Below are 18266 nucleotides of genomic sequence, written 5' to 3' on the forward strand. Positions count from 1 at the left end.
CAGTTCATCTCCATGGGTTTTATCAGAGAGCAGGATTCTTGGGAGGGAATCGTATAGAACTCCCAGGGCACATTTGCCCGCTCCAGAGGGCAGTTGCGATCTGGGTGAACCACCTGGCAAGTGGGGGTTGCCCAGGGGTGCCCCCGGCAGTGAAGGCCTGGCCCGGCTGGCCCTGGGTGAGCTGCCAGGTGCCTGCGGGAGCTAAAATCCCACCAGGTGCAATTCACTCTGCAGGCAGTGGTCCTGGGGACAGCCCAGGAACCTGTCTTCCTTGTCTCATTCACACTTCACAGCCACACATGGGCAAAGAGCCTTTCCACCTTTATTAGGAACATACACCAGCGCTAGTAAGTTAAGAGTCACATCCCTCCCCAAGTAACAATCAGTTCGTTTATCAGATAACCTTCCTCCTCAGAGTTAGCTGGGAACAGGCCTGAGCAGTGGGCCCTTACCCGAAGTGGTCAGAGATGATGAAGAAATAACACAATTAAAGGCTGGAGGTGAGGCCTGGATGGACTCTGGTCAGCCAGGGAGGGCAAGGGAGGGTGGGGCCTGGGTGCTGGGGGAGGGGCCTCTGTCCTTGGTGCTGGGGGACACGGCAGGTGTGGGTGGTGAGGGTTCTTTGCCTCTGGTGAAACTTTGCTCAGTGTCTGCTGAGAGGGGGGCCTTTTAAACTTTACTTCTCTCTCCATGTTTCCCCTAATAATTATTTAGACGGTTGTTCATTGGTCCCTAAAATAGATAAATAAAAACTACCAGTTGGTCGGTTTTGTGATGGAGTTTTCCACTCTGTGCACACTGCTTTTTGTTACTTACTAATAATGGCTGACATAACTTCTCATTTCTGCTAAATAATGTTTTGTGACACTCTGCTCTACCATCTCGTTTACAACCAGGTAAATGAGTCTTTATGTGCTTTTCTCCAGCCCGAGAACGATAAACTAGATTTTATTTTCCTAAATTGAGTCCTCAAATTTGGTAGATCAGGATAAACCTTTTAGGGGAGTGGCAGGGGCATGGATTATGTTCTGCTGGGTTCAACCATTTTTTCAATAACTCCCTGGAAAGAGGCACCACATTTGTCTTCGGTGCTTGCCTGGATTGTTTTAATTTAGTTCTTCTGGAGAGTGGAGGTCAGTGAAGGGTCTCTCCTATTGCTCTTGGGGTTTTGTTTTGAGAGAAGGCTGTTGAGAAAAGTTTTTTTCCCTCACACCTGGTTTGGTACTTCTCTGAGGCTGTGGGGGCTTCACCAGCCCTGGACCTGACTGGAACTCACCCCAAGTCATTGGTAGGAGTTTTATTTATAACTTTATTTTCTTTTAAGATAAATCATTCAAATGGTGCAAGAGCCCAAAGTAAGCCTGTTCCCACCTGTGTCTCCAGTCCCCCAGCTCCACACTAGGAGCACCCATTGCCACCACTTGTGTATGCTTCCAGGGACGGGCTGCACTCCACCTTTCTTCCTCTCTCCCTCCCTCCTTCCCTTCTTCCCTTCCCCTCTTTTTTCCTTCCTTAAGGACCCCTCTCTCTTTCTTCCCCTCTCTCTCTTTCTTTTGCCTTAAACGCAAACAGTAGCATCACATAGATAGGTTTTGCAGTCTGCCTTTTGATTTTTTAAAAAATATACATTTAGTTTCACAGGTGGTTCAGTGGTGAAGAAGCTACCTGCCAAGAAGGAGATGCAGGTTCAATCCCTGGGTTGGGAAGATCCCCTAGAGAAGGAAATGGCAACCCACTCCAATATTTTTGCCAGGAAAATCCTGTGGACAGAGGAGCCTGGTGGGCTACAGTCCATAGAGTGGCAAAGAGTCGGACACGACTAAGCTACTGAGCATGCACCGCAGTTTCTCATTAAGACACAACAGGCTTCCTTCTTTCTTTCTTATAACTGCAGAGGAGTCTGCTGCGTTATTTAGCGTTATGGGGCATTTGGGCTGTTTCTAGTATTTCACTTCAGGGTTCTGATTTGAAACCTTAGACTGCCTGCTTCTGTATTTAGCCCTCACTGCCCAGCTGTTCATGGGCTGCCTTTTGTGAGCTGTGTTGCATCCTCTCTCGGAATAGAGAGCAGGGCGCAGACTGGGAGAGCTTGGCACTTGGAGGGGAGAGCTGCAAACTGCACGACATTCTCCACCCCCCACCCCCCTCCAACTAGGGGACCTGACAAAACTCTAGCGTGGCTTCCATCCCTAGGATGACCTCAGCCCACTTAAAATGCCTTCCTGAGGGAGCTCCAGCTCCCCAAAGAATTTACTGTTCCAGCCTGACAACAGACTCCCACTCTACCTTTTCTTAGACAATTACTTTGGGAAACATGGAACTGTACATCTTTTCTCTACTCTTTTGAGATATGAATCTCCTACAACCCAGAATGTTTCCTCTAGGACCTGGGAGCCGTCTCTGTGAAATGCAAACATCTGGGGACATAGTTCCCCCTCTCCCAGTTCCTGGTATGATGCTAATTTCAGGGGGTCTCCTTGCTCCAGTCTGTTCCCATTATAAAGATGTGAGATGTGTGTTTCTCCTCTGGATAAGTGCCAGTTAGTGAACACGGATGGCCGGATCATCTGGACCACCCTCCTCAGCCTCCTTCAGCATTCTCCTGTAGCACACCAGTGTTTACAAAGCCTCCTACCTTTTGTTTCAGTGGAGTTGAGCTCAGTTCTATTCTGAAGTCTCTCTCTCCTACTGCCGTAGTCTGAATATTAATAAAACCTGTTTTGCTGATTTTTTAACAAATGTCCAATACAGACCTTCCCTTTGACAGTTGGGAGGTCAGCTCCAAGTGCAGATTGCCCTGCAGCTGGTCACAGCTGGTCCTAACTCCCAGCTTGGTCCACGCTGGGCCTGGATTGAAGGGTCGCCCTCTGGCAGGTTCTTTGGGTCTCACATTTGGTCTCCCTTTCTTGGGGGTACCTCTGAGGGCTAGTCAGTACCCCACTCCTCTCAACTTCTGCCGTGTCTGTGGTTTGAACCTCTCATGTAAACGTAGTTGTTTACGTTACCACCCACTTAATGTTGCTATCTTCTCATTTATTCAATTCTACAAACTTAATTGGGTATTAAGTATGCTCCTAGCAATGTACATACATTATTTCATGTTATACCTACGGATCAATCATTCTTATTACAAAAATGTCAAACATATATAAAAAGAGAATGGTATAATGGATCCCCATATACCCATCACCAGTATGATTATAAACACATGGCTTTTTTTTTTTCTTTTGTTATACCAATATCCCCTCACATTTCCATCCTGTCCCAGATTATTTTAAACAAATCCTGGATATTATTTCTTCTTCAGATATTTCAGTATGGTATTGCTGAATTATAAACATGCATTTAAAAAAAACCACATAACTTCTACAAATCTAAAAATACATAGCATCTAAAAAATAAATACAATTCTTCAATAGCACCAAATATCCAGTTCCTCTTTCGTTAATTGTTTGATATATTTTTTACAGTTTCTTTGAAGAGTGGTCCACATAAAGTCCATTTCAATGGGTTGATATGTCAGTGTAATCTCTTTTAACTTATAATCCCCCATCTCTCCTTTCTCCCCTGGTAATTTTTGCATGCTGAAAAAATTAGATGTTTACCCCTGTAGTTTCCTACTGCCTGGATTTGCTGACTTCATTCCCATGGTGTCAGTTAACATGTTCATCTGACCTCTGTATTTCCCGTAGTTCTTTCTTGAGACTTAATCACTTGCAATTTTCTTGTTTGTTTCTTTTTTTGGCAAGGCTACCTCATAGGTGGTGTTGCATGCTCCATCAGAAGGTACAAGTCTACTGGTCTTTTTTTGTGAGATTAGTAGCTATTTGATAATTGTTATTGCCTAGATACATTATTTGCAAACTGGTGATATTCAAATGCTGTTTTAAGAATTACTTTTATGATATACAAATAAAATTAATAATTACATTCTTATTTGTTTTTTAACTGTAATACTTCTACAAAATGATGCTCCCTCTCTTCTTTTTCTTTCTCTTTTTTTAAACTGTAACCATGATATACCTACAGTTCTTATAGGAAAGTCGGGAAAAACGTCTGGCTCATTATCTATCATTTTCAAAAAACTGAGTTGGTTCCCCAGCAGATTCCAAGGTGGATTCTGGAGGAGAAGAGTACAATACTGAATGCATAGATTTAAACATTTTTATGTATTTCAATCTATTATAGTTAATATTATTATTGGTATTTAACCGTCTTTGATTAGTGGGAGTCTATTCAAATTGGCTATTAAGTCTTTTAATGTGACTCGAGTACTTCTTTATGGTTTCCTTGGTTTCTGACTCATTGCCCCCAAACCTGGATCCAGCCATTTCTCCAAGGAGCTTCTGTTCTTATAGTGAAAGATGGTGGTTAGAGACCAAAACCAGAGGTGAAAAATGCTCAGTACCACAGGGCTGGCCATAGTTTCTAAGTCTTTTCACTGATCAGTTGGGAAATGGATATATATTTATTTTATGTTAACCTACAACCAACAACATGATTACTGAAATGACTTGAAATTCTTTTGGCAGTACTCTTCTGCATCCCCACTAGGGATTACTGTGGTTTTAAACTTGAAATAGTTCTTCTCTGTGTGATTATACCACAAATTTGAAACATAGTTGGATTCATTTGTTTCTTTTTCTTTTTGATTTTTAGAGCTTTCTCTTTAAGATTTAATTTTGTTTTATAATTCTCTAAAATATTTGCGTGGTCCAAAAGTCATCTCCACATAACAAGATAAATTAAAACAACTCTAGTGTCTATTTCTTTTCTCTCTACCTGCTTCCTGTAAGTGATCATTTAAAAACATGTTAAAAATTTTTTTTTCAATTATAAGGGAATATGTATGCATGTACTCATATCCCTTCCTCTGTCTTAGATAAGTGGTAAATAACACACATTCTCTCCACCTTGCTTTTTAACCCAATGATATATCCTGGAGATTTTCCATAATAGTTTACAGAGTTATTTCTCATTTCTTTTGTGGATATATAATTCATAGCTTATTCAACTAGTCCCCTACTGATAGGTAGTTGGGTTGCTTCCAATTTTTTGCCATTATTCATAGAATTGATATAAATAGCCTTATGCATACTTCTTGTTCATGTTTTTGCCAGTGTGTCATTGGGAGGGAGTCTTAGAAGTGGGATGGCTGGATCAAATTCAATATACATAAATGCATATAAATTCGTATAGATATTGCCAAATTCTTCTTCACAAGTGGTTGCAATATTTTCTATTCCCATCAGTATTGGATGAACTTCCCTAGAGCTTCACCTTGGCTTCCCAGGTAGCACAGTGGTAAAAAATCCTCATGACAATTTGGGAGAGGTAGAGATGTGGGTTCAATCCCTGGGTTGGGAAGATTCCCCTGGAGTAGGAAATGGCAGCCCACTTCAGTATTCTTGCCAGGAAAATCTCATGGGCAGAGGAGCCTGGCGGACTATAGTCCATGGGGTCGCAAAGAGTCGGACATGACTGAGCGACTGAGGATAGCCCAGCACAGAGCTTCACCAACAAAATACACTGACACCTTTGTGGAGCTTTGCCAATCTGATAGATGTAAATGGTATCTCAGGTAGGTTTTCGTTTTGTTTTATTTTTTGTTTTACTATTATGACTGAAACTGAGCATTCTTTTATGTGGTTAAAAAACACTTTAACTTTAGAGAGGAGAGTTCAAGATGGGGGAACACCTGTGCACCCGTGGCTGATTCATGTCAATGTACGGCAAAAATCATCAGAATATTGTAAAGTAGTTATCCTCCAATTAAAAGAAATTAATTGATTGTAAATTTTTTTCTTTTAATTTTTTATGTAAATGGTCTATTCATATCTCTAGCCCACTGAAAAATAAGAGTGTTGCTGACTTTTTTTAATCCTCAAATTTTAAATGCTGTCTATATAATGGAGATATTAACCCTTTACATTCTAAGTTGCAAATACTTATTTTTTAGTTTGCCATTTAATTTTCAGTTATGCTTATGTTGTTGTTTGAGAATGCAAAATTTAAAAAATTTTGGTAACCAAGTTTATCAATGTTTTAAAATATCAGTAAGTTTGCTTTTAGATTTTGAACTATATCAAGAAAAAATGTCCCCACAGCCAAGTTATAAAGAATTTAGCCTCATATGGCTTCCTCTTTTACATTTAAATCTAGAATGAATTTGGAATTGATCCAAGAATATAGTGAGGAATGGATACGATTTTATTATTTTCCTTATGACTATCCAGTTTCCTGAATACCACTCACTGAAAAGGCTTGGTTGCAAAGGCTGCCTTGATCAGTACTAATTTCCATATGCAGTGGGGCTTACTTTTAAATTTTGTCTTATGTTTCAGTGGCCTTTCTATTCTTTGTTTACTTTAATCATTGAGACTTTCTAGTATGTTTTATTATCTGGTAGAGCTTTCTCTTCTTCGTTTTTAGTTTTTCTTCTTGGCTCTTCTTGCCTTTTTCCTCTTACAAATTAAATTTATAAAGAACCCATCTAGCTCTAAAAAAGCAACGTTACTATTTAAAAAAAATTAGAATTGCATTAGGGAAAACTGGCATCTTTATGCTTTCAAGTCTTTATATTTCGGTGCATGGTATTTCTTTCCATTTGGGTCTTTCAGGAGAGTTTTATGGTGGTCTCATATAGATTTTGGACATTTCTTGTTAAATTCACTTAAAGGCATTTCATTTTATTTTTTGCTATCATAAGTAAGATTTTTCTCTTTCATTGTATCTTTTTTGTTATTTATAGATACAATGACATTGACTTTAATTTTTTAAGTCACCTGGTACTTTACTAAAATTATGTTATTGTTTGTGTTAAAGTTTTCACATGGAACCTTTCGAATACTCCAGAAAGACCAACATTTTCCCTCTTGTATTCAAATTCTTGGTGCTTTCCAATTGTTTTCTGATCACATTGACTACTACCTCTGACCAGTGTTACACAGTAGTAGAGATAGTACTCATCCTTTTCGTTTTGATTTTTCAGGAAGGCTACCAGTGTTTTCTTCTTAGAGACAATTTATCACTGAAGAAAGTGTCCAAATATCCTCATTATCCAGATGAGGAATCAAGATGTAGAGCGATCAAGGAAGAACTTGTCTTCAGGTCTGTGGGGCCTCTGTCTCCCTGGCTTAATAATCCCCAGTCTTTGCAGCACGCCCCTATTTTCATTATCTAGACTCCTCTGCCCGCTTCCTCAACACAGACCTGACGTTTTAACAGATCTTGATGAACGTGAAAGAGGAGAGTGAAAAAGTTGGCTTAAAACTCAACATTCAGAAAACGAAGATCATGGCATCTGGTCCCATCACTTCATGGCAAATAAGATGGGGAAACAGTGGAAACAGTGTCAGACTTCATTTTTTGGGCTCCAGAATCACTGCAGATGGTGATTGCAGCTATGAAATTATAAGACGCTTACTCCTTGGAAGAAAAGTTATGACCAACCTAGATAGCATATTCAAAAGCAGAGACATTACTTTGCCAACTAAGGTCCATCTAGTCAAGGCTATGGTTTTTCCAGTGGTCATGTATGGATGTGAGAGTTGGGCTGTGAAGAAGGCTGAGTGCTGAAGAATTGATGCTTTTGAAATGTGGTGTTGGAGAAGATTCTTGAGAGTCCCTAGGACTGCAAGGAGATCCAACCAGTCCATTCCGAAGGAGATCAGCCCTGGGATTTCTTTGGAAGGACTGATGCTAAAGCTGAAACTCCAGTACTCTGGCCACCTCATGTGAAAAGTTGATTCATTGGAAAAGACTGATGCTGGGAGGGATTGGGGGCAGGAGGAGAAGGGGACGACCCAGGATGAAATGGCTGGATGGCATCACTGACTCAATGGACGCGAGTCTTAGTGAACTCCAGGAGTTGGTGATGGACAGGGAGGCCTGGCATGCTGCGATTCATGGGGTCGCAAAGAGTGGAACACGACTGAGCGACTGAACTGAACTGAACTGAAGAGATTTAAGAGTGACTAAACTTAGCGTGTGGGAAGGGCCTAGAGGCTCCAACTGACAGGACTGTCTCTCCCTTATTTTCTTCAGCAATTCTGCTCCCTCTCAGAGACTCTATGTAGCAAAAGAAGAGCCTCCAAGAAATCAAAAACAACTTTCCTTAGAAAGCAGCTTACTGATCACCTATATTACTCAATCAAGAGCCTCAGGCCTCCTTCCCCTCGCCTCCTTCCATCCAAGGAACTTCTCCAATCTTACACATCACTCTCCCTCAGAGGAACGCTCAATGTATCTCTCTCTCTTGAGTTACATTTCTAATGATACTTCAGTGTCCCTTGGAGACCCACTGACAGAGCGACTGCCTTAGGGGCCTGCTCTCTCGTCAGAAATTGTATCTATCGCGAACAGACTGAGTGGCTTGTCTTGGGTAAATGTATTCAAGCTTGTAAAGGTTCTAAAACTGCTCAGGTTCTTCCTCTCTGCGCCTTTCAGGGATACCAGGTTGTGAATCACAACAGTGACCCTGTGGCCTTTCATTTATTCAGAGGGGGACGGTTCTTCTCATATCTTTTTTTTTTTTTTTTTTAAACAAAACAAAACAAAAAACTGCTAGGACCACAAGTGCTTTGAGGAGAGAAACCTGGCCTGGATCTAGATTCCCTGTTTCTGGTAGTTTCCCCAAATGGGTAGATCCTGAGAGTATGGACTCTTTCTCTGCAAGGGACAGAAAGAGAGACTGTGAGAGTGGGGGAAATATTAAAATCAGGCCCATCTGAAATTTGAATCCTTTTGCCTTTCAGTAGTTTTGACTTCTTGCCTCCAGCTGACAGCCCTTGCCATTGGAGGTATAAGCCGCTGTTTTCTCCCATTTCGGTGGAGACTTAAGCCTCCGTGGTCCCCTTTCCTCCGCCGGCAGCCTCTCTACAGCGCTGGCCTCTGCTCACTCCTGGGGCTCTGACTCTGTGGCTGCCCCACCTCTGTTCCTACTCCTCTTTCATGAGCAGCTCTGAGGCAGAGAGGCTGCCTAATTCCAAGCTTGCGCTTGCCCTATTTGAGGATGAAAGGGCCTGATGTTGCCGCCAGAACTTCCTATCAGCGTTATTCACTTGGCATGGAAAGTCGGAGCACTAAGCAAAGCCAGACAGGGAAAGGACCACCTTCTGCCTGAGCTGGTGCCCGGGCCTCCTTGACCTCTTGGCCACCGTCTGGGAGTTCTTCTATCTGTTTTACTGCTGAGCAGAAGTAGCTGAGAGTTTCTATACTAACTCAGCTGAGTCCCTGAGAGAGAGGTTTGGACATGAAAAAGAACTTCATATACATTTAACTCTAACTAGGACAGGCTTCATACTTTGTGAATCCCAGTGCAAAATGAAAGCACAGAGCTCCTTGTGCTTTCCTGCTTTCAAAAAGCAAGAAAAGGGGTGCCTTGAAAGGTATTAGAATTTTCCTTTCTTTCTGGTTTTTCTCTTGACCTATCATACTCATTTTTGCTGTTTAATCTTGTAATCCTTCAAGTACAGGGGTAATCAAGGCACAGATGCAACCCTCACAGGCACCCAGGGGGCCGTGCCCTGTGATTTGGGGGAGCTGTGAGGCCCGCTACTATGGGGTCACCCTTCCTGCCAGCTACCGGACTGATGTGCTAGGTCCTGGCCAGGGGTGGGGAAGTCCAGCCAGGCATCTCCCTTTCTATAGACTGGGCACCCTAACATGGAGGACAAGGGACCCCTAAGGGTACTGAACCTCAGTACTACTCTGTAGGCACCTGGATCGAGGGTGGGTGAAAGGCTCACCTTTCTCCTGTCAGTTGCCTGTTGAATGCACTGTGGTATTGCCTGTCTTAGATCTGCCCCCCTGAGATACTACCCTGCCCCTCCCTGCCCCTGTGACCAGGCCTTTGCTGGGGTGGGGCAAGGTGGGGAGGTCAGGAGAGGCCTTGAGTTGCAAGGGGTCACAGGACCTGGCTGTCCCAGAGAGACAGGGGAGCCGAGGCTCCAAGTCCCTGACACATGCTTCACTGTGCCATTGGACTTCACCTACAAAACCCGAATTCAAAGAAACAGCTAGTGAAAGTTTCAGTATGGCAGCTACTGAGCCTTAAACCCCAACTTTGGGGCCTATTAGAGTTTGGGCGTCCTAGTGTGGCAGTGGGCCTGCCTCCATGAAGCTGGCCCTGACTCTGACCCCAGTTCTTCCAAGGCTGATAAACTTACACAGTGAAGGGGGATGGACTGCTGGGCTGTGAATTCCTGAGCCCCCATCCTGGGTTACGTTCTGTGCTGGGGCTTTGTCCACAGGGAAGGCACTCTCTTTCCCCCTCTCGCCCTCTTCCTTGTTCTTCTGAAAGTACGCCTGTGTCTCCTCGAGGTTGGTGGTGAAAACTCTTGGTGGAGGTGGAGAGGCTGTCGGAGGCTCTGGAGCAGAGGGGCCTCTTCCCAGGAAAGCTCTGGGAGCTCTCCATTAACACTATCCCCTCTGAATCTTTTTTCTTTTTTCCTTCTCAAACAGCTACAGAAGCGTTTGACACGAAATCATGCTTGGTACTTGCTCTGAACTTCTCCACTGCTCCTATAGCTGAGTCTGAGAAAGTTTCACTGAAATGGACTTCCCAGCCCACCCCTCGTGGGTGACAGGGGTCCAGGCTAGGGAGAAGGGGACATTTTTCTCTAGGTGTCCAACCACCATTCAGCCTCTTTAGGGCTCAGTTACTGAGAGCTTGACCCCAGGCCTCGAGCACAATGTGGGTCCTGAGGAGCCAAAGAAGATCAGGGAGGGCTTCACAGCGGAGGTGCCATTGAAATAGACTTGAAGGATAAGGAGGAGGTGCAAAGAGGGCAGGAAGTGGCTGCAGGTGGAGGAGAGTGGGCTGCCAAGGGGAAAGGGTACGGGGGCGTTGTAAAGTGTCAGGAATGCTGGGGACAGGTGTCTGGAGAGACAGGCAGGAAGCTCCAGGCCAAGAAATCCAAGTGAGGGCAGAGGAGCCCAGGAGCACTCAGCAGGCATGCGTGGCTGCCTCTGAGCCCACTTGAGGGGAAGGCGGCACATTCTGAAACAAATGGACTGTGGAGGTGCGCGGGGCTGATCTCTAGGCCTAAAGGGGTAGAGTGCCTGGGGGACGGGTCCCTCCTGAGCCCTATGGGGACTGGCGGGTGGGAGTCTAGGGCTCCATGACCTGCACCCAGGGAGGCAGTGGGCCCCACTCCCTGAGGGAAAGGCATCATTTTTCAGTGTCCAGAAGCTGGGCCTGCTGTTTGGGGATAGATAGGGCTTAGGAGGGAGCTATCTCCTGCAGCCCTTGAGTGATGAGGACACTGCTTGGGGATTGGGGAGTAAAGGGTCCTTTTAAGGCCGTGACAGTAGCAACCCCAGGGCCCATGGCCCAGCTCCCAGGGGGGCAGGTCCTCTTTGAGGACACCACGCTTCACGCACACAGCCCTTCAGAGTCCATGCAGCCCCCTTTCACATCTTATTTCAGTTCATGCTCATAGTGGCCCCTTTCCACTGGTGAGGTGTTAATCCATCTCAAAGACAGGGCTTTGAGGGTCAGCACTGAGAGGGACCTGTTCCCTTCAAATATGGTTGGTCCATGTGAGGGGCACATGTTGACCATCGATCGTGTATGTGGCTCTAGGTATCTGCAGTGCCAGGAATGAAACTGTCTTTCTAGGCTGTTAGCCGCTGATTTTACCAAGTACATGACATTCAGTTAACCCCCTAACAGCTCCACACAGTAGATAGAGTGACGCCCAAATTGCAAATGAGGAAACAAGCTCAGAGAAGTTACATAACTGACTCAAAGCCACCCAGCTGGAAGGTAGCAGAGCCAGCATCCAAATTCAGGTTCCCCTGACCTTTCCATGTGCCTGAGTGGGCCTAGTATGTGAGGGCCTAGACTCGCAAACGACACAGGACAACAGGGCAACCGCCGCAGCGGATGTGTGTGCAGGCTGTCACGAGGCCACAGAGGGACGGCCAGGCTGAGGGCATGTGGTGTGTTCATGGCCTCCCAGGTGGGTGGTGTGGCTGGGACAGAGGTGACTTTGGGAGGGCCCTGTGGACTGAGCTCAGGGTTGTGGATTTAGTCCTGTCGGTGAGGAGAAGCCCAGAGGGTTCGGGTAGGGTCATAATGCAGAATTTGCATTATGGATTATATGTGTCCAAAAGATCACTCTGGTGACTGGGTGGAGAATACCAGGTGGAGAGAAGGTGTTAGTAAAGCTGAAGGGGGAAGCCTGGAGGCGGATAGCCCACATGGGTCAGTTCTGCAACAGCAACAGAGGAAAAACTGGGTGTCTTTCTCAGATATGTAGGATTTTCTTTTTTTTGGATGAAACAGAGCTAGATATGGCTGGAGGACTGGGCCATGTGAGACAGAAATGATTCCATTTTACAGGTTGTTCTAACTTAATCTTCAAGTCCATGTTTCATAAAAGAGGAGAAAGGAAACTCTGTATTCGTAGCTAGAATCTCAAGTCACTTAAAATGAAAATGGCCCCTATTTGGGGGCTGACTGTCTTGGTGTCCAGCCCACAGCTCTGTACCTGTATCACTCTCAATATGCACTTTTCTGATCTGTAGTCTACCTATGGGCGGGACTTATGCAACTTATTTATCTATGGACTTGCAGGAATACTCATGGCACTATTATACCCATTTTTCAGATAAGGAAACTGAGGCTCAAAGAAGTTGGGCAAGCTGCTGAAGCCTCTGAAGCCAGATTAAGTCAGTCTCTTTTGAATATGGACTAAGTTTTGTCACTGTACTTTTTGACTTAGGAATTGGGACATTTGACTTATGATAAGTCTGTGTGGCAGCTGAGTGCAAGAAATTATCTGGCAGGAGCTGAAATATTGGAATATTCCAATAAATAAATATTTGAATATTCCAATAAAGAAATATTGGAATAGGGGCATTCTCGTGGCTTGTAGGACACAAATATTTGGAATTTTTACTGCTGGAGAGAACCCTGGAGGAATGGCTGGCCAAGAGTTGTCAGCTTCAAGGTCCCAGGCTGCTCTGAGATGGCTCTCCTTCCAACACAGATGGATGTGAGCAGAACAGCAGCTCTGAGGATGAGCCGAGAGGACAGTGTTGGGTGTCATGTGTACTGTGCTGTCTGCCGGGCACCAGCTGGTGGTGGGGAAGCCTCCTGGGGGTGAAGTGGGGGGCAAGAGGGGCAAATGGGGAGCCACTGAGTGTGTCTGCCCAGCATCACCCAGTCACACACGAAAGAAGGTCTGTGACGTCCCCCTGGGGGCTGTGTGCTGAGCCCCAGGGTGCAACGGGTCTGAGCTGGCAATTCCTGGCTGGGCTAGAGGCTGATTTAGCTCAGAGGGATGCCAAGGCCAGCATTTGTGGGAGGAAGGGAACAGAGAAGCCAGCCACCCACAAAGAGACAGATGAAATGTGCAAAGCTGGCTGCGGGCCCAGTGTCAGAACCAAAGGCTGCAAGCAGATGTGACTGATGATCTCAGCGTCCTGCAGAACCACCCTGGAGAGCGGGTCCTGACCAAGCAAGGAGAAAACCTCTGTGCCCTGCCCTGGTCAATAAGGTATACACTGGCCACTTGTGGCTGTTTAAATTTAAAGGAATGAAAATGAAATAAACGGAAAATGTCAGTTCCTCAGTCTCATTAGCCACACATCAAGTGCTCAATAGCCAGAGATAACTAGATGGTATGGATACAGTACATTTCCATCATTGCAGAACTTCTATCCAAATGTAAATTATCTCAGTAATAATTTTAGCATTGGTTATATGTTGAAATAACATTTAAAATATAATGAGTTAAATAAAATACACTAATATGAACCTCACATGTATCTTTTTACTTTTATTACTGTGGGTAGCAAATTTGTCAATTACCTGCATGGCTCAGATTCCTACAGGACAGCCCTGAATTGATGCAAGTAGGAACATGCCTCCATTTAGCCATCGTCTTTAATGCCACAGCCGTTTGGTGGTGATGATGGCTTGATGATGGCTGTAAAAACCATTCTGCTTGATGATGGCTGTAAAAACCCTTTCTTAGCACAAAGTTACAGAGTCAGCCTAGGCTGAGGGGAGAAATGCAAGCTTTGGAGCTGGAACAATTTAGGTTCAAATCTCAGCTCTGTTTCCCCATCGGCTGTGTGATTTGGGGCACATAACTTCTTTGTGCTCAGTTTTTTCATCTAAAAATGCAACCAGTGAACGATCCTCTGCACAGTACTGCTTTGAATCCTAAAGGAGACAGTGTCTGCAGAGGGTCTGGCATAGGCCCGGCCCTGAGGGCACCTTAATAAATGATGCCCCCTTTTATTCTTTTTATCACTGTCGTTAATGTTTTTAGCACGGAAGTGTAAGGGGTTATGGCCAATCTCTCTGGCCTCAGGCCACTCACTTCCCTGCCCCCCTCCCCCCACCCCCCGCCCCAGCCTCAGCACCCTTGCTCTCTTTAATGACCCCCAGAGATGGGGCAGCAGGCAGCCAGTCAGCACCCTCTCTCAGGCACTCACCTGCTGGCAGCTGCTGGCCCATGAGGCCCGGAGGGCACCCCAGTTCTCTGAGCGCGTGGCTTTGCTTTCCAGGTGCATGCGCAGCTGTGCCTCCAGCTCCTGGCTGACTTTCTCCAGGGCATGTACCTTGGCCATGTATTCCACCAGGCAACCCCCCAGGTCCTCGACGGCACCGAGGTCCCTCTCCAGGCTGGGAGCAGGTGCTGTGGCCAGGCCTGAGCTCCGCAGGCCCTGCAGGAAGACGCTGCTGATGCCCAGGGCCCTGCGGGTCACGCGGGCACCTAGGCCACCTGTAGGCCCAGTGGGTGTCATCCCTACATAGACCCTGGGTGTTCGGACAAGACCGCTCACGGCAATGGTCCTGGAAGCTGGGAGGCCGTCCAGGGAGGACGGTGACGGAGCTGCCCTGAAGGGCACCTTGTGCCTCTGCAGAGGCATACTGGAGCTGGCCCCTGCGGGCGCGTCCACCACCACTCGCCTGGTGCTCATCTCCCCTTCTGCCTCTGCTGTGCCTGGGGGACTTACAGAACCCAGTGGTTTTGGGTTTCCAGCCCCAGCCTCCCCGTGACTGGGCCTCTCTGGAAGCTTCCCTGTGCCAGGGCTGCTTTGTCTGCTGTTTTCCATGAGTTTCCACCATTCACCACGCTGAAAGGACAGCGGCCCGCCCAGGGCTGTGTGCAGAGAGGCGCTCAGGCATTCTCAGTAGGATCATGTGCCTGACCGCCTAGATTTTTCTGCGGGTGGTGGGGAGGCTGGATCCGGGTAGGCTGTGGGGGTGGCTCATCTGGGCCTGTGTATTTCACTACCTAGGAGGGCAAGGCCAGCACCCAGCAGTCCCATTTCACAGATGAGAAAACTGAAGCTCAGGGCTATTAGATCAGAGGCAGAGAGAGTGGCTGAGCCAGGACTGACTCCAGATGCTTCGGGGCTAACGTCAGGGCTCTCCAGCTTTATCTGTGCTGTGTGCGTGACTGTGGACATGTGCCCGGAGATGACTGTGAACCAGCCTTGGTGGGAGGCAGCCCCAGGGACTCAAAAGAAACAAACTAAGCCTGTTGCTTCTTTCAGGCTCCCTCAGACCCAGCAGCAGATCAGGTCCCTGCCTGGTGCCTTTCTGCCCCCGAGCATGGTGTTCGTCAGTTGCTTGACCTTGACCATATTGCTTCCCTTCTCTGCACCTTATTTTCCATGCACTGGCCTGGGCTCTAACTTGCTGATGCACCAGAAAGGGACTGTGGGCAAATGCAGTTCTCTCACATGCTGGCCGTACATGCTCTGGATGTTCCCCGCACCTTGCCTTCCCCATCTGCCAGAAAGCTAATAAATATAAAAAGAGGTTTTCTAGTTAAAAATCTTAAACGGTGCTCCAAGCTAGTATTGGATGACACCCTCTGGGATTTAACTTGTGCCCTCAGTATCCAGAAAGGCTCTTGCGGTCCCCAGTGTAATAAAATGGACCTAAAATCCCCTGCATTTAAGTTTAACCCTAGAGAAAAGAAGTAACCAAAACCTAGGTCCTGCAATGTGGGGACGCACCTCGAGGAGAGAAGGGGAAGTGGTGAGCTGAATATAGCCAGTACTGTGCACATTCCCATGCTTACTACACTGAGTTCTCAATTTGACCTCAGGAAGCAGGATCAAGGTTGCCATGCACTGCCGTTAGGGCTGTGCACTGCTCAACTCCAGGAGTATCATCACACAGCCTATGACCACCTGTTCTCCCTTGTGTGATGAGAGTCCTGAGGGCTGCGTGACTTACCTGAAGTCTCCTGTCCAGGAAGTGGCGGAGCTGGGATGAGAAGTCTTCTTCTGACTCCAAGTCCAGTGACTTATCTAGAATCCCCCTGTCTCCTAACACCCAGAAAACAGGGTACCTGCCCCAGGTCACATACGCAGTTAAAAAAGCTGGTCACTTACTGGAACATTCTATGTGCTCTTTCCTTTTTTTCCCCCTTCCACTTTTTCTATTTGAAATGACATGGAAAGTACTTTATGAATATCAATGTTGAATATATGATTATCAGGTTAAGTAACCAATCAGATCAAGTAAAGGCTGGCAGTGCCCCTTGTTTATTTAGACGAGGCTTTCTTGCTGTGAACGGAAAGCACCCTTTCTTGGTGTACCTGAAGGCCCATGGCTCCCACTAATCTGCATTATAATGACATCCTCCTAAAACAGGTGATGCTAATGGGCCCCAGGAGCTGCAGGAATTCCAGGATGGATCACTCAAGAATGAACAGAGAGCTCAAGCCACAAAAATTGTTGCAATGGTGCCACATTTAGGCACTGTTAGTCTATGAAATGGTGACATTCTGTGGTCAGGTTAACTTCATATTTCTCTGACTGAAGATATTTACAATACGGTTCGGAGTCCAGGAAGGGGTGGATGAGGAGGATGTATCTTGACACCAATATCTCCAAAGACCCATAGACAAATGACTTTTGGGGGAGAAATCCCAAGCATGTCCTAAAGAATTTGTTTTATCAAATGATAAATGGCTATTAGCTCATCACACTGATAAAAATCCAATTTACTGTTAAAATAGATACAGATGATACATGGTGTTGGTACTTAAGGAAGACTTAAAAGTTATCTAAAAATGAAAAGAATGCAAAATGTATTAGCAACTTAATCCTCTGGCTAATAAAATAAGTTTATTTATATATACATGATAGCTGAATTCTGTGTATAAGGAAAAATAAGTCATACATCCCACATATGTATATATAACATATGTATCTCTGATTACATATATTATATATAAATTCTACTTTACAAACAGATTTCTTTCTCTATATACACACACATTGATATTGTAAATGCAATCACTGACAGAAATATTATGATAAATTTGAAAGATCAGACAGCAATGCACTGGGAAATGAGTCTCAGAGCAACATGTAACCTGCTTCCTTGTGGATTGAAGAGTCTTTGAAGAGAGACAATCACCAAACTCATGTTTAGTACATTCATACGACATTGAGAACACACAAGTTTAAAGGCCATTTCTTAAAAGGGAAAATGTAGGAAAGGAAAAAGTTATGATAAAAAGACCACAGCAATAACACAAACATATGACTCAACATTCAAGTTCAGGTCCCAATCTGACTATAAGAACATCTATAATCAAAATATACTATCAAACTATCTTTCATTTAGAGAAAGGAAGTGTCAAAGCAGTTATCTTCTCTATCAGCCACTATATATTAGGGGAAAAAATGGATAAGCAGCCATCTCTGGAAGCCCTTCTCCTGTCTCCGGGGGTCTGAGCCTTGGTTTGCGGACCCCGGGGTGGGGGTGGGGCAGCGGGAGACCACCGACAGAGAGACCAGGGAGAGGTGAAGACCCCTGGTGACCCCCAGGCAGGTCCGCAGCGCCCAGCACAGATACAGTGATGTCTTCTGAGAGATCCGCTTTGGCAATCTTGTTATTTTAAGATCCTGGGAGGAAGGTTTAGAAAACTACAGCTCCACTGTACTTTTGGAGCTCCAACTCCAAGGCTTCTTCCACAAACATGTTCCTCAGGGGTGTGATGTGATGGTTTTTTGAGAAAACAAAGGTGAACCCCCAAACATTGGATCCTTGAGGAAGGGCAAGCATTTCAAAGCTCCGGGGCTGGGATCCGCATCCAGACCGTCTCCAGAGAAAAGCACCGTGTCTAATGCATTTGCGGGTGGTGGGAGAATGCGGGGATACACTTGAAGGGGAGCCTCCTGCTGGCGGAGGGGAAAGCAGTCCTGATGTTAGCACAGTGGGGGTTCCCTGAGGGGGCTGTCAGGGGGCGTGGCCCGCGGAGGTCCTCATCCGCCT

At 45.8% G+C, this 18266-nt stretch overlaps 1 protein-coding gene across 1 annotated transcript in view; it reads right to left on the reverse strand.

Moving 5' to 3' along the window:
* BFSP2 (beaded filament structural protein 2) overlaps positions 1 to 14943 on the reverse strand; it is a 71866-nt gene extending 56923 nt beyond the window's left edge. The window contains exon 1 of the mRNA XM_068969327.1: positions 14455 to 14943. Within this exon, the coding sequence (XP_068825428.1) occupies positions 14455 to 14943 (489 nt within the window). The remainder of the gene's footprint in view (positions 1 to 14454) is intronic.
* Between the last annotated feature and the right edge of the window lie 3323 nt (positions 14944 to 18266).

This window comes from Capricornis sumatraensis, chromosome 1, assembly GCF_032405125.1.
Source record: "Capricornis sumatraensis isolate serow.1 chromosome 1, serow.2, whole genome shotgun sequence".
In the NCBI taxonomy this organism is placed as follows: domain Eukaryota; kingdom Metazoa; phylum Chordata; class Mammalia; order Artiodactyla; family Bovidae; genus Capricornis; species Capricornis sumatraensis.